This window comes from Zonotrichia leucophrys, chromosome 5, assembly GCF_028769735.1.
Source record: "Zonotrichia leucophrys gambelii isolate GWCS_2022_RI chromosome 5, RI_Zleu_2.0, whole genome shotgun sequence".
In the NCBI taxonomy this organism is placed as follows: domain Eukaryota; kingdom Metazoa; phylum Chordata; class Aves; order Passeriformes; family Passerellidae; genus Zonotrichia; species Zonotrichia leucophrys.
In genome coordinates this window covers 27,080,810-27,095,970 of record NC_088175.1, presented here as the reverse complement: position 1 = coordinate 27,095,970, position 15,161 = coordinate 27,080,810, and the positions used below count along the sequence as shown (strand labels likewise).

The 15,161-nt window shown below is 38.3% G+C and overlaps 2 protein-coding genes across 8 annotated transcripts in view; both read left to right on the top strand.

The window, feature by feature from the left end:
• GPR176 (G protein-coupled receptor 176) overlaps nt 1-3,515 on the top strand; it is a 31,945-nt gene extending 28,430 nt beyond the window's left edge. The window contains exon 3 of one of the 2 annotated variants that reach the window (XM_064715006.1): nt 443-3,515. In XM_064715006.1, coding sequence (XP_064571076.1) covers nt 443-1,286 — 844 coding nt within the window. In that variant the 3' untranslated portion in view covers nt 1,287-3,515. Of the gene's footprint in view, nt 1-178 lie in introns of both variants that reach the window. The other variant, XM_064715005.1, reaches the window with a different exon arrangement.
• Nucleotides 3,516-6,577: 3,062 nt separating this feature from the next.
• Nucleotides 6,578-15,161, top strand: part of FSIP1 (fibrous sheath interacting protein 1) — a 70,598-nt gene continuing 62,014 nt past the window's right edge. For 2 of the 6 annotated variants that reach the window (XM_064715296.1, XM_064715298.1), the window contains exons 1-6: nt 6,727-7,715; nt 8,055-8,241; nt 9,066-9,215; nt 10,593-10,765; nt 11,643-11,727; nt 13,166-13,264. In XM_064715296.1, coding sequence (XP_064571366.1) covers nt 7,623-7,715; nt 8,055-8,241; nt 9,066-9,215; nt 10,593-10,765; nt 11,643-11,727; nt 13,166-13,264 — 787 coding nt within the window. In that variant the 5' untranslated portion in view covers nt 6,727-7,622. Of the gene's footprint in view, nt 6,660-6,726; nt 7,716-8,054; nt 8,242-9,065; nt 9,216-10,592; nt 10,766-11,642; nt 11,728-13,165; nt 13,265-15,161 lie in introns of those variants that run through there. The other 4 variants (XM_064715294.1, XM_064715293.1, XM_064715292.1 and 1 more) reach the window with 4 other exon arrangements.

Genomic DNA, 15,161 nt, shown 5'->3' with positions numbered 1-15,161 from the left:
CAGACAGACCTGTAAAGGCAGACCTTTGGGGTTTTTTTGGTGGGTGGTTTTTTGTTTTTTTTTTTTTTTTAGTTGGCAACCCAGTTAGGAATTTGGACCACCATTATGCTCAGGTGGCGGAGAAGTTTCTCATAAGCAGTATGGCCATAAAAATAATTTTTTTTTTTTTGTTTGACAGATACTACTCTGTTTTATATCCTCTGGAAAGAAAAATATCTGATGCAAAATCCCGAGACCTGGTTATCTATATCTGGGCCCATGCAATAGTGGCCAGCATTCCAGTGTTTGCTGTGACCAATGTGTCTGATATTTATGCCATGTCCACTTGCTCTGAATCTTGGAGCTACTCCCTTGGCCACCTGATATATGTCATCATCTATAATATCACCACTGTGATTGTGCCAGTGGCTGTGGTATTTCTCTTTATGATTCTCATTCGCAGAGCGCTGAGTGCCAGCCAGAAGAAAAAAGTCATCATAGCTGCATTAAGGACCCCTCAGAATACAGTTTCTATCCCATATGCCTCCCAGCGAGAAGCTGAGCTCCACCTCATGCTGCTTTCCATGGTTATGATATTTATCCTCTGCAGTGTCCCCTACATGACTCTGGTGATTTACCGCACCATACTCAATATTTCAGATATTTCAGTCTTCTTGCTCCTCACTGCTATTTGGTTGCCCAAGGTCTCTTTGCTGGCCAACCCTTTGTTATTTTTAACTGTTAACAGATCGGTACGGAAGTGCTTAGTGGGGACAATAGTGCAGCTGCACCGGAGGTTCAGCAGGAGAAACACTGTCAGCTCGGGTGGTATTGCAGATGATAATCTGGAGCCCAGTGTCCATTCAGGAAGCCAGCTTCTGGAGATGTTTCATATTGGGCAACAACAAATCTTCAAGCCGATGGAAGATGAGGAGAATGAGACCAAATCCATTGGCTCTGGTGACTTTCAAAGGAAAGAAATTCCTAGCACCAGTTTGGAGCTCGGACAGACTTTGGTTCACAGGTTTGTGCCACAGACGATTGCAGACTCTGCAGCTCAGGTGGCCCCAGCTGTGCCCACAGAAGCTGATGCAGTAAATGACAAATATTCCATGCAGTTTGGTTTTGGACCCTTTGAGCTGCCTCCACAGTGGCTCTCAGAAAACCGGAACAATAAGAAGCGACTCCTGCCTCCTTTGGGGAATACCCCTGAAGAGCTAATCCAGACAAAACAGCCTAAGTGTAAAGCAGAAAGAAAAGTCAGCAGAAACAATAAAGTCAGTATTTTTCCCAAAGTGGATTCTTAGTAAGAGCAGGAGCTTTAAGTGACAGAGGAATGTCACTTTCTATTACATTTTTGATCCCATGGATCTTTATTATGTTGAAATTTGTTACAGCCTGATTTTTTTTTGCCAAATATTAGTTAAACGAACAAACAAAAGAAAAATGTATATATACAAGTGTTCCTTATTAATATGAAATACTTAATGAAAATAATGTATCAAATATATATGGAAATTATTAGTTTGATCTCTGAAATCCCTACAATGACACCTTGTTATTAACTTTCAAAAGTACATATGAATTTGGGAACTATTTTAATGGCTGAATTATGGAAATGCAGCAGTTGGTTTTCTGGGAAATGTTATGTTGTATTAAAATGGACTGGGCATCAAAGTAACTTAACAGGAAAGGCTGTAGAGAGCAGAAGACATGCAGCATGGTAAGTCCTACTCTCCCACAAATAGACACAGCAAGATTCTGCACATTTCATGAATGAAGTAGGATGGACTATTAAGTGCATTTGTTTTCTGTTATGCACATTTATTTGATCAGGGTTAAAACTTGATGGATTTTTTTGCACAAATTACTTACCAAGCATCTGCCAAACATCTAAAATATTTTAAAACCTAACCACTGGGTTTTGGCTTAAAACATCCACAAAGCCAAGAATACCCAAATCATCATTCATGTTAAACCTGAGAAAGACCTCTTTTTATAAAGATCCCACATATATTCTTGTAGATTTAAGTAAAAACTGGATTGGAGACCATGCAGGACAAATTCTGACTCCAATAAACAAATATGTATGTGCTAAGAATCCTGTGATAAAGGGCATATACAAATGTCCTTAAAGTGTAATGTGAGTATTAAGTAACTAAGGGATAAACCTTGAAATAAACTTAGCTGATGGTGCACTCTGCTGTTTTCTTATGAGAAAACAAGCAAATGAAAGAAATGGGTGTGAAATACCAGTGGCCTTTCTCTGAGTGTGACAGTCTCAGTTTCTGAGTCTCACTCTAACACAGAGAGACTCACAGAGAGGGATTCTGAGTACTTCAGCGACAGTGGAACTGTTGGGTGAAGAAGCTGGCAACAGACCTAAAAAGGCAAAGGTTTATTAATGCTGTTGCTCACTATTGCCAGAAGTAGAGAAGTTTTCCTTCTATCTGCACAGATACAGATACCAACCCTCCTGCTCCACTCATCTTGCAGAGCAGACCATTCAGTGTATGAACACAAGACTTTCAAATCTGGTGCCTAATTCCTGAGTGAGTCAGTCATGCCAGTCCTGGTATCAGCTCGGCAGCCTTTCTGTGAGAGTTCAGGCATTGTGCTGCAGCTTGCCTGTCTGCATAATCACAGACATATTGTCTCATTTATACTGAATGTGAACTTTAAACTCTATCTGTCTGTTAGGTGACCTAAAACTATTGCAACCCTGACATTTCAGTTCTTGTTCCGTTTCAAGCAGTCTTTCATTTGCACTCAATGTTGTCTCTGTGGGTAGTTTCTGAAAAGCACAATCTCGTAACACCTGTTTGCTCCTTGTGGTTTTCCTGCACTTCAGCCCTTTGCTGCATGCTGAACCTTAATCTGTGATTACTGTCTGTTTGTGAAAGTAGTTTTCTTTAAAGCATACTTTAAAAGGACAAGGTGAAGAATCTTGACAAGTTCAAAGAAACTTACTAAATCCAACCAGTTAATCTGAAAAGTAAGAAGAAATTCTGCTAAAGCAGAATGTACCTTTTCTTCCTTCAACGTGATTGAAGGAAGTCACCAGCTTCTGATGGCTCCAAGGTTGTGGATTTCTACAAGTCATTAATAGCAAATGTTTTAATAAAAATGTATTTAAAGTGTATAAATTACTGTGTAAAATGTGTTTTTCTCCATTTCCTCTTTGGTTTCAGTGCATTTCATTTCTTGCTAGTTCAAGAGCTTATCAGTTTGGGAGTGAGGAACAGTCTTCAGGGGGTCCAGATGGGTGCCCTTCTTAAATACAGAGATGAAAAGACAGACATAGCTTGCCTGAAATCAGACAGAAGAAAGATTCCAGAAAAAAAATGGTCCTTTTGTGGCAGAGGTGGAGAATTACTACAGCATGCATTTTTTTTAAAGTGCCAATAAAAAGTAATTTCATGAAGTGTGTTTTTCTAAAATTAGTGAAAGAAGAGATGCCATTGATAAAATCTTGAAAACCTAAACGTCAAAGTAGGAGTTGTAGTTTCCTTATCAATTTTGGCTAGGTTTAACATTCATGTCTTGCTTACATATAGGTACTGCTCAAAATCTCTGTGATTTCTGAATGTCGATAAATGTTTACTCAGATCTGAACTCCTTTGAAGAAAGCAAACTTGTTTTTGTTCTTTTCAACTCTCATGTTGAATGAAACACCAGTGATAAACTTAAAGCACTAAATTGTATATCATTTCCTGGAAAGGAAAGGGTTTGTGATGGGTTTTTACTGTTGAAACAAAAATATTTCTTTCTTTCAAAAAGAATACCTGTGAACACTTGATTGTACTTTTTTTAGCAGATTATATCCAAAGACACTGAAATCCTTCACCAAGAAATTATCTACAGTGGTTTTTCATACCTCAAGAATTACCTGAGAATGGTCTTAGTTCATCTTTTAACAATTCTTCCATGTGGAAAATATCCACAAAAGCACATATTTTTATAGAAAAAACCCCAATCTGTGTAAAAACCAACCTGTTTAATCTGTGTAAAATTCACAGACCAGCCTGTATGCCAGAATTGCCATCCGAAAATTCAGAAAATTGTTTATGCAAGATGGAATATTTGACTTGTTTCATTTTTAACTCCTTTTAAGACAGTAGTAGCTTTGAGTCATTACTTCTGCTGCTTGGATTGTTATTTAAATTATTGACCTGGTCAAAATGTTTTCCACTGTCCAATTTGAAAAAAAAAATCAAGTCTTGTTATAACATCACATTAAAGTTACACAGAAGCGAGTTAAGGGGATTTTTTGAGTCTTTTTTTACATAATCACTTTTTCCTTTGCAATACAGGCGTCTGATTATTGCCCTAACCTTTAGAGAAATGAATACAATGAATATTAGCTGTGGTTGTCCTAACTTGAGTACTGGAACTGTTACAGTCTGCCTTAGAAATATTGCCTATGGTAAATAAAAAGTACTTCACGTGAGTACAGAGAAAGATATAAAGAATAATCAAAGGTAAATAACCAATGACTATTAAAAAATCTTGATTTTTTTTTTCTCCAACATCTCTGAGACAATGAAATTAAAGTGTTTTGGCTACCTATTTGTTTATTGAAAGGTTTTTCAGAATAGGAGTGTGAAGGTAAGCAATAGTAATTGGGAACAAGTTCCCTGTATATCCTCTGTTGTTTGTGTCTCTTTTTGATTGGATCAGGAAGAAAAGGATAAATAAATTCTGTTGCTATGACAACTGTGTTCTGAGTATCAAGACAGCTTGTCTAAATGTGATTTCATGATGTTATAACCTATTTTTTAGGATGAAAAGCACATCTTGGAGTGTTTTTCCTCCTGTCCACTTTCTAGACAAAAAGAGTTTTTTCCATTACAATTTTTTTTTTTAATAAAAAAATTGTTATACTTAAAGGAACTATGTAGTTTATCCTGGAACAAAATTGACCTGTTCCTGGAAAAGCAAATAAAAGAAAATTGATCCTTGATTCTGCTTTTCTAGTTCAAGCTTCAGTACACCTGACACCTACAAGAACATTTGAAATGATGGAATATTTAATGTTATTAATAAAGTTCAGTCCTTATTGGAGAGGAAGACTCTTATGACCTGATTTCCAGGATTTGAGGTGAGCGATAAGATCAACTGGGGTTTGAGATATCCCTGCTCAGCCATTATTACTCAGTCTCAGGTATGACAGCCTCATTGGAAACCTCCAGTGGTTCTACATGGACAAACAGCAGCAAGAAGCCCATTCCTGCACCAATTTCAAAGGAGTTTTATGTCCATTTGTAAGCAGATCCAGAGCCAGATGGTCTCCTCTCAAAGGCTCTTGTGAGGTTGTAGTCAATCTGTAATAGGAAAGTTGATAACAGGACAAACTCTGCCAGCTGTTCAGCATAGGCATTGTGCTGTAGAAAAACAATAAATATTGGGGCAGTTACACCTAGCTGCTTGCCATACCTCACTATGCATAGTGAATGTAATTCCTAATACCCCCATATTTTAGTTTAGCCAGTTTGGAAGGATACTGTCCATTCTACTGTTTTCTCATGGTCATTACTGGCCCATGTAAACTTGCACATATAAACATGCATTCTTCTAGTTTTTTTTGGGTTTTTTTTTATTTCCTCAGATCATGATCTGCACCATCTGGAAAGCACCACAGGTTCCAAACACCACTATGGTATTGCTTTAGCAATCAGAAGACGTTAAAATTTTAATGTACCAGAGCTCAGCATGCTTAGGGAGGGCGCAAAACCACACAGGGTTCCCTAGTGCATTTTCTGTTTGTCTTCAGTTCTTAACTGGGAACCACACTGCATTGTGACTACACTAAATACCAGGAAAAATGGTTCTCTTAGTGGCACATGTGACAGTAAAATGCAATATAATGTAAGCATCAACCAAAGCTGTACTGCAGACCTCAATACATAACACCACTAGCTAAATAAGATTTATTTTGGCACAAAAATTTGTCAATCAAAACCTTCATTTAAACGAGATACACTTAGTTTCTTCAGAGGAAACTGTTTCTTGTGAATTTTGACTGCCAATGAAAACCTGACTTTAACACACATGGGTATCAAAGGAAGCAGTAGAAGCCTGGAGTTGTCTCTGCCGCTTTTTAAGTTAATCGGACCATGGGAATTAATCCTCCCATTTTGTTTAAATGCAGGAAATATAAAAAGGGATGGGATTAGGAAGGCAATCGCGCTCCCCTTATTAGTAATGAATTCCTTTTTAACAGCGAGCGTTCACGTAAAAACAGTGACAACAGCAACAATTTGAAGTTTCACCGGGTTTATTGAAACGCGATACAACTGTCCTTGCGTGCGAGCCTGACACAACGAGTGCAGAAGCCCAGCCTGGGCACAGAGCGAGCACCAGTAATTCCCAGCACGGGCACTGCTCGGACGGGGCGGCAGGCGCTTGGTGCTACACGGCTGCGGCACTGGGGGCTCGCAGGAGGAGGCGCAAGACGGGGAGGGCAGAGCTCCAACGGGGCACAGGGGGAGCTCGGTCACGTCCGGCTCCCCGCGAACGGAGCGGGAGCGGAGCGGGACCAGAGCAGAACCGGAGCGGGAGCGGAGCGGGACGAGCCGGCCGCTGACGGGGCCGCCCCAGGACAGCCGCAGCTATCGCGAGACTTCGCGGCCTGGTCGTCACGGCAACGGCAGCGGCGCCCGCGCTGCTGCCCTCCCGCGGTGAGGACGGGGCCCCTGCCTCGCTGCCTTCCTGCTTGCCTGCCTCTCTGCCTGCCTCCCGCTGCCTCCCTGCCTTCCTGCCTCCCTGCCTTCCTCTCTGCCTCCCTGTTGCCTCTCTGCCTCTCTGCCTTCCTCTCTGCCTCGCTGCCTCCCTGCTTGCCTCCCTGCCTGCCTCTCTGCCTTCTTGCTTTCCTGCCTTCCTCTCTGCCTCCCTACTGCCTCTCTGCTTTCCCGCTTTCCTGCCTCCCTGCCTGCCTCTCTGCCTCGCTGCTTTCCTGCTTGCCTGCCTCCCTGCCTTTCTCTCTGCCTCGCTGCCTTTCTCCTTCGCTCCCTGCCTGCCTCCCTGCCTTCCTCTCTGCTTTCTTTCTTCCCTCCCTCCCTGCCTGTTTTCCTCCCTCCCTCCCTGCCTGCCTCCCTGCCTCCTTCTCTCCCTGCCTCCTTCCGTCCCTGCCTCCTTCTCTCCCTGCCTCCCTTATACTGAAATAAAGACTTGTATTCATTTGAGCCCTCTGAGAATTTCCAGCACGCGTCATGATGCGCTGAGACGTCGAATTCCTGTGAATTCACACAATTTTGTTGTTGTTTTCTTTTTCAGAGAAACGCGTGTGTCTGTAGTTTAAACTGCAGCCATGATAATTCCTCTGTTGTGAGATTATTTGTAAGATGTGTGCTATTCGAAGTGTCTTTGATAATAAGCACGTTTGAATGCTTCAGTTGGCTTGATATAAATGTATATTTGTATGTATATTAAAAAGAAAAGTGCATACTTGAGTGGCAAGCCAGTCTGAACTGGAAAAACCTTGCAATATGGAGTTGCTAGAAAGCATTTGAAACTTACATGTATATCTGAAATATAGCAGGGCTTGTAGTTCTTTATTATTAAACTGTTCATTTGAAAGGTTGTTTTTGCTGGATTTTCCCCCCCGTTTTAGGTAACAGTGGATATTACAAGTAGGAGCTTGGATGAAATTTCAAGGCCTGCATCTAGCTCGACCTAATTGTAGATCTTTAAATACATCTATGGAGTTAACAACACCAGAACCATGTTTGCAAGAGGTAATTTTTCTCTCCTTCAGCAGGTTAAAATCTCCATGCCTAATTCTTTGTAGTGGAATGCTAAAGAAGTAGTATTCTGCTTTTTTAGTACCCTAACCTGACAACCCCATATCTGACAGTCTGGGGAATGATGAGCTGGAGAATCAATATGAAATCTAAGTAAGAGAGCTCTTTCCTAGCATCAGAATCAGACCTGAAAATGGTTCCGTTATTTAAGAAGTACTCTGCAGTGTTGTACAGAATTGTTGTTGTTCTTTGTGATAGCATGTGAGTATTGTGGTTATCTTCTTCACCCAAAACATCCCTGTTTTCATGGTGGCAATAATTTGCATTTCATAGGTAGATTCACCCATCAGTTTGGCTGATGGTTACCAGAGTGGCAGTCTAGAAGATGGCTGTCCAGCAGAAAACAAAGGTGATGACAGATTTATATCTGATGTCCAGGAAGTAAGAAGTGATCAGCAAACAGTGGAGAGCATGACCATCTCTCTTCACAAGTGTCTATGGAATCCCATTGAGTTGTCAGGTGGGAATGACTAAAACTTTCTTGTATTGTGTCTAGACCAAATATCAAGTTTTTATAGTTTGGGTAAAATTCTGCTGATTGAGGGAATAGAGGTTGCAAATAGGCAAAATTCTGGAAAAGATGTCAAAATCCATACCTTCATTTTTCTTGACTGTTTGAAATCCATCTTTGAAAGAAATGTGTTATTCCTGTTGTATAGTATAGTAAATGTCTTGTGGCACCATAAACTGTGATCTGGCTTAAAAGATAATTAAAACTCATGTGTGTGTGTGTTCCATGGAATCATGTTAGAAAGTGTTTTCATTAAGATGTTTTTATCAAACTTTTCAGAGTAATCATGATCATTTGTTAGAAACATTGTATCCTAATAGTGGTCCACCTGTCCTAAAACCTGGAATTTATGGTTATAAATTACAGTATTTAACAAACGAACAATGTTAATACTAATAATGTACTTTCAATGTAAGTATGCAGTGTATAACTTTAATTGAAGCACTTGCAGAAGGGTTTCATGGCATTCTTCTGTCATTCTGTAAATGGTAATGGATTTATGTTCTGGAGTGTCCAACTGTTTACAAATAGAGATGCAAAGGTCAGTGAGTAAAGCAGATGTTTCGACACCGTCTTGAAATTTAGTTAAGATTTCATGAAAGAATTGGGGTCCAAAGAAATCCCTTGATTCCTGCTCCTGTTTTTAACATGAGTTCTGGTGTACTACTATATGCTATTTTAAAAATTAATTCATTGCAAGGGCTCTGTGGTGATCCCTAATTGACAAAAATGTATCTGGTTTATTGTGAAAGGCTTTTCCCTGTGTTTTTCAGGATGTACCTCTACTTCAGATTCTCGAGATGAAAGCACTGAAACACATATGTTGAAATTCTGTGAACCTTCCCCGGGACAACCAAGTAATGCAAAGTCAGATACTACTTCACAAACTTTGAAATCCTGTGAAACTTCCCTGGAAAAAACAGGTGATGCAAAATCAGATAGTACTTTTTAGGTGTATAAAATGAGCAGTGCAATAAAACCTTTTTCTTTTCTTATTAATGCTTCTGAGTTTGTAATGGTCATGTATTTGTGTGTATATTCTGTATTATAAAAGAATACTGCAAACTGAACGAGTATATGAATTGTGCTTCTCAATAGGTATTGGATGAATTCTTTATTTAGAGATTGCTTTATTAATGGATATTAATTTTCTTTAATGCTATAATAGAATTTGACTTTTCTATAGATTCAATCCGTTTAATAAGGCAGAATTCAGTGGTTATCGTATCCAGTGCAGCAGTGTTGTCACCAAACATGACATGAATATCTACAGAACAGAAATTCAATAGAACTCAGCCTAAAGCTTCACTCAGTAGTTTAAGGTTTATATCAATCTGCTGAGTTCAAGCCAGTTGAAATAAGTGCTCTTTTTTTTACCATCTGTCCTTTGGTCCATCTGTCCTCTGTAGCTCACTTAGATTTTTATAGCTCTCCCCTTGTTTATCTCTGATCTTTTTATGGCATAAAGTAGACCAGTGCATCACAGTAAATGGTTGGATCAATGGCTATGAAAAGCTTGACCTCAAAAGATTAGAAAATGAAACAGAGTGTTGCAGGGTTCCAAAATTTGTAAATCTGTGGGATTAGGGGCAGTGCTGCAGTTGTTTCCTCTACTCTTGATGTGGAAGCCATAAAAGAGGACAGAACATGAGGATGCTATAGGAAGGGGAAAAGGTAAAAGTTATAATTATAGTCTGCATATTTAAGGAAAAAAAGGAGACAGTGTAGAAATCTACTTTAATTAAGTAATGGTAGTTTCCATAATGTTTCACAGTTTTTCATTTTTATAGCAATAGTTTTCTTGAACCGGTATTGGAATCTGGTTTTTCTAAGACACAAGACTGAAACTTCTCTAATATTTAAAGGCAGAGATATTACAGAGTCTCTCTTAACCCTCCCTCAAAAGTCTCTCTTTTGAATTATTAATTTCAAAATGTATTCTACAACTCAGGCTGAAAAAATTATTTTATATTTTTAAAGTCAATGATTTTATTGCTGATACTGTGGAGATATTGTCACTCTGCCATTATAAATGTAAATCAAATTACTTGCCCAAAATAGGTGACTTTTCTTCTCTCACACCTCCATATCCAACTGACACAGCTCAGAGTTTGATTCAGCACTCTGTTGCAAAGACTTTTGTATTTTTCCCTGCTCCAAACAGGTTTAGAAATTAACATGTGTTTCAGAATATTGTATTCTTGTCTATGGTGTTGCCAAATTACTTGAACTGCTTTTTAGTGTTTGTTTGTTTTTTTGACATGCTTCAAGCCAACATTAATTTTAAATATTTTCTCCAGCAGACTCTTCTGACTTGGAATGTTCTGAAGACATGGACATAAATGCTCGGATTCAAGCAGCTGTAAAGAAAATGAATAAACTTGACACCATACTTGAAAAACAGCGTTTAAAGGAAAAAGCAGTTAAAAAGCAAGGCAGAGAACTCAGGGCAATGCTCTGGGAAGAACTTCAGGTTAGAAGTGTTCTGCTTATTTTGTGACTGATATATCTTAGAGTACTGTCTTAGAGAATTATCATATTTCAGAGAAGCCTTGTTATCAAATAACTCACAGCTGGATAACCAAAATTAGGAAATGGATTTTAAAAAGTAAGACTGGATATTTTTTAATACATGTTGGCTAGGCAGGCATTGAAAGAAGGAGATGGTCCTTAAAAATTGATAAGACAAATTGCCAAATACACAGCTGTCTGAGTGTGATTTATTAGCATAGTATTTTGCTTGAGTTGTCTGCTTGCAGGGAGAGTAAGGTGTGTCAGGAGTTAACATCAGTGAACCCTAAAAGGCTAAAAAGCATTTGTTCTGCTCAATTGGGATCCTTCCTAGGCCCAGCTGTTTCAGCTTCTTCTGTTGAAGAAATTAAAGATGCTGCCTGAAGAAGACATAAGAATGCTACAATACAAATTTCTTTACCCTATTCCTGTGCTGTCTTCTAGCAGTTAAATGCCTTGAAAAAAGTTAGTATTTCCTCTGCTTTACATGAATAGAAATCTGAGTTCTTAAAAAATATGATTGGTTTGACTGCATTTCATAATTTCACTGGATTTGGATTTGGATTTGGAGCCACACAGATGTTACAGAACTTCTTTGTCTGGTGAAGGGGTCTCCACATAAAAGACAATGTGTGACAGAGGCTTTAAAGTTTCACCATACTTTTGTCCTAACTTCAGGAGGTATTCAGATAGCCTCAAGAAGAAAATGAATTGAGAGGAGTAATTTTTAATAGGGTCTGAAGTTCATTAGATCTGATAAGCAGACAATGTATTTTCCTGTAAAGAATTTACTTTAAATACATGACTGTATCTCTGCATAAACATTTTTTTTTGAATAGTGCATCAGAACCACAGGAAGCAATGAGGAGGTGGAAAACACAAACCAGTTTTTGGCTGTGTTATCACCATGGCATAATACAGCTGGTAAGTAAAGAGAAACAGAATTGTGATACATCCTATCTTTTTTCTTTTTGGGGAGATAATAGGGATTTGAGATCTGAATGGTTATTGCTGAGCAAAAATCTCAGCTTGAATATTGAAGTACATGCATAATAACGGTAGCAGTGTGTGGTTAAAATATTTAAGCAAAACTTACTATTTACAATGTAACCTGCTTTTATTTCTATGCTAAAGTTTGGGTTACTAAGGGAAGGAAACAATTTGATAGGGGTGATATTTAGGCAGCCTCCAGTAGATGTCAGGATATATTAAAATAACAGTAGACAAACATGGCTATATAACTGCTAACTCCTTTATCTCAAAAGTAACTCCTTTAGAGACCATGTGCATCATGTGGTTTCTGGTGTACTGCACTGACAAAACTGCATAGTTTAGATTTATTGCTTTCCTCCAGCTTGATCTTTATATTTTCTGTATCATGGTAGAGCCTTACTTTTCAGGTCTTATTTATTTAATTAAACAAATGTCTTGATGGCTGCCCTGGTTGATACTGAAATGGAATACATTTAATATATTTTGCTTTTCAGAACTTGAATTTGATAGAGTTTATTAAGTAAGTTATATATGAGAGCTATTATAGTTTTTAATGTAGCTATGAAATCAAGCACAAGTTCGGGTACAAAATCATTAATAACTTAAGTGTTCCAAGCCTTTCAGGCACAACAAAACCTGCTGACACACTCTCAGCAGAAATGTAAATCAGGGGTTAATTAAACAGCCCTAAATTCCTTACCCTGTGCTCTGTTTAACAAAATCATTTGTTCAGTTGAGTCCATTACACTGCATTATTAGTGGTTATTGTATATTTTTTTCACATGAAAATCACATGTAATTAGTTTGGTTCTTTGGAATATGAGTCCTTTTCTTTAAGTGCTAAGTGTATAGACTGTGACTTACTGCTCTAACTGGTATTTCCAGTTGGCTCCTATGAATACTTCAATTGATTTTTTTTTTTCTTTGAGTAACTGAAACAACTAGAATGCTTGAACACTGTTTTTCTGGACTATGCCCTTGACCTAAGCTGCTTGTATGTCTAATAATTCATGCACAGGCAGACACCAGCTGTGAAAACCTGGATGCCTTACTCTCATTCAAAGTTTTAGATGACTTGCCACATGGTGTCTGTAGAAGCATTTGAACATTAGGGCCTTGGGCTGTGTCATTGAGAATGTGAATTGTCTTCCATGGGCAGTAGTTGTTAAGAACATGAATACAGCCATAAGAAACTGTATAAATGTGACTCACACTTTACACTTTCCCCCTTCTTTATTTCTTGAGAAATACAGTGCTTATGTCATTTATGCAAGTGAATTTCTTTACTTTCCAATTGTATGACACACATGATGCTAGATCTTCTATAAATACATTTCAATTAAATTTTACTGGAAAAAATTCCTTACAGACCTCTCCCATGCTAAAGAGGATGAAATATGCACTTCAGTATTTCGCACACACATGAATCCTGAGGATGATAATTGCCATAAAGCCCAAGAAAACCAGGGTAAGCTTTATTAATGGTAGAGTTTGTATTTTTAGCAATGGCAAAACGACATATGCAATGGGTGGGTAATGAAGACTCAGCATTTTTGGCAAGGCCAGTGAAATGGGAAAAAGGAAAGTTACTTACTGGAAGAGTGACAGGTCTTACCTTTTTGCAAATGAAGGAAGAGAACAGTTATGTGACTTATCTAAGACATTTTACTCAACATGCTAAGAAAATTTTTTACTGTTGGGTTTCAAAAGGAAGAGGTGTGTAACTGATATATTGTAAAATGTGTCATTGATTCTTCATGGCAATTCTTTAAAAACTTTGCTGTTACTCTAAGGTATCTTAGTTTTATTAATAGGCTTATATTCAAGAAACTATCTAGAAATGACAAGTGGTGCTGAATCTGACTGCAACTGTTCTGTATTTTCTGGTTTTCAGCAGAAATTGTTTGGATTTGTGTCAAACATAAATCTTCAGGCAACTTATTTTATATTTTGCTATCCTGATTATTGTAAAGTCTGCATTGCTTTTATGAAATAAGTACTTTCTGGCAAAACTCAAACACCTGCTGATTCTTTTAGGGACCATGTGTTATCATGCGTTGTACAGACATTTCAAATGCTGGTAGTGGTGTAGTGTGTCCTGTCAAAATAAATGGAATTGTGCTTGTATGCCTCTATTATTTTCCTATTTGAAATTCAAATTTGTGTGGTTAGTAACTTTTCACATGTGTTGTGATATAAGAATAATAGCTTCAACTGCCATTGCTATCAGCTGCAATTGTTTATTTCTTTGTCAGCTACCATTCTGTGTAAACAGAAGGAATCTATCTTCCTGACTGGCTAAGATGACAAAGATGTAACATAAGTGTATTCCTTAAGGCTGAAGCATCGATGGCAGCAGTATCTCTGCAGTTCGTAGAATGTGACTGCATGTTTTAATTTTTGAACCTGGTACTTAGCTCCTTTGTCATGTTAGCACTTGTCTTAGTTACCCAGTATGTGACCTTATCATTGTGGGCTGGAGCTTTTAATTTCTCTGTCTTTCTACCATGTATTTTCATTCCTCCCTTAAAGTAAAGCTTGACCCTCAGCTTCTCTCTCCAAAATTCCTGAGTTGTGCTGGAGAGCCCTTGGCATAACAATGGCAGGTTTCACTACCACTATTCAATACAGCGCTGACTTCTGGAGCTTCCAGTACAGGCATGGCTGGGAGTTGCTATCACTTGCACTATTTTGAGATGTTCTGCACATTCCTGCTTTGGGAATGCATGAAGTAGAGATCACTTACAGCTTGTGAGCAATATATATTGCTTTAAATGACATTTACTATTTTTGCTGGAGACTTTTCATGTGGTGTCTGAATAGCTAAGAATTACTGGTTTTGTTGCTTTTGGATTTCTTTTGTTGCTTTGGATTTCTTCTTTTGTGTCATAGCTGTCATAAAGGCAGACCAAGAACAAGAGGAGCTTGTGAAGAAGAATGTATGCACTAGTTTTATGCTGTTACTTCATCAGTCTCATCAAGATTTATACCAAATCTTTGAAATATGTGCCAAATCTACCAAAACGCATATGAAAATTTCTTTAGCTGCAATCTCTCTTTTAATTGCCCTTGGCAGTCTTCAGTGTATTCTTTGTCTCAGTGATCCATGTGTGTCCCTTCTTTCTTCAAGGCTCTGAGATGTTCTGTATGATAGCTCCCTCTCAAAAATGCTATTCTACAGTCAAGTGGAAGATATAGTTTAGAAGTAAGGTATATCTTGCATGTTATGTTGGCTTTGATGTGTTCTGCTCATTTCAGGATGCAACTTGTCATCTTTATATCAACGCTTACATTCCTATATGATCCATTTCCGTGACACATGATGTTGCCTGGTAATGGTAAATTTTGTAGGGAAATAACCCACC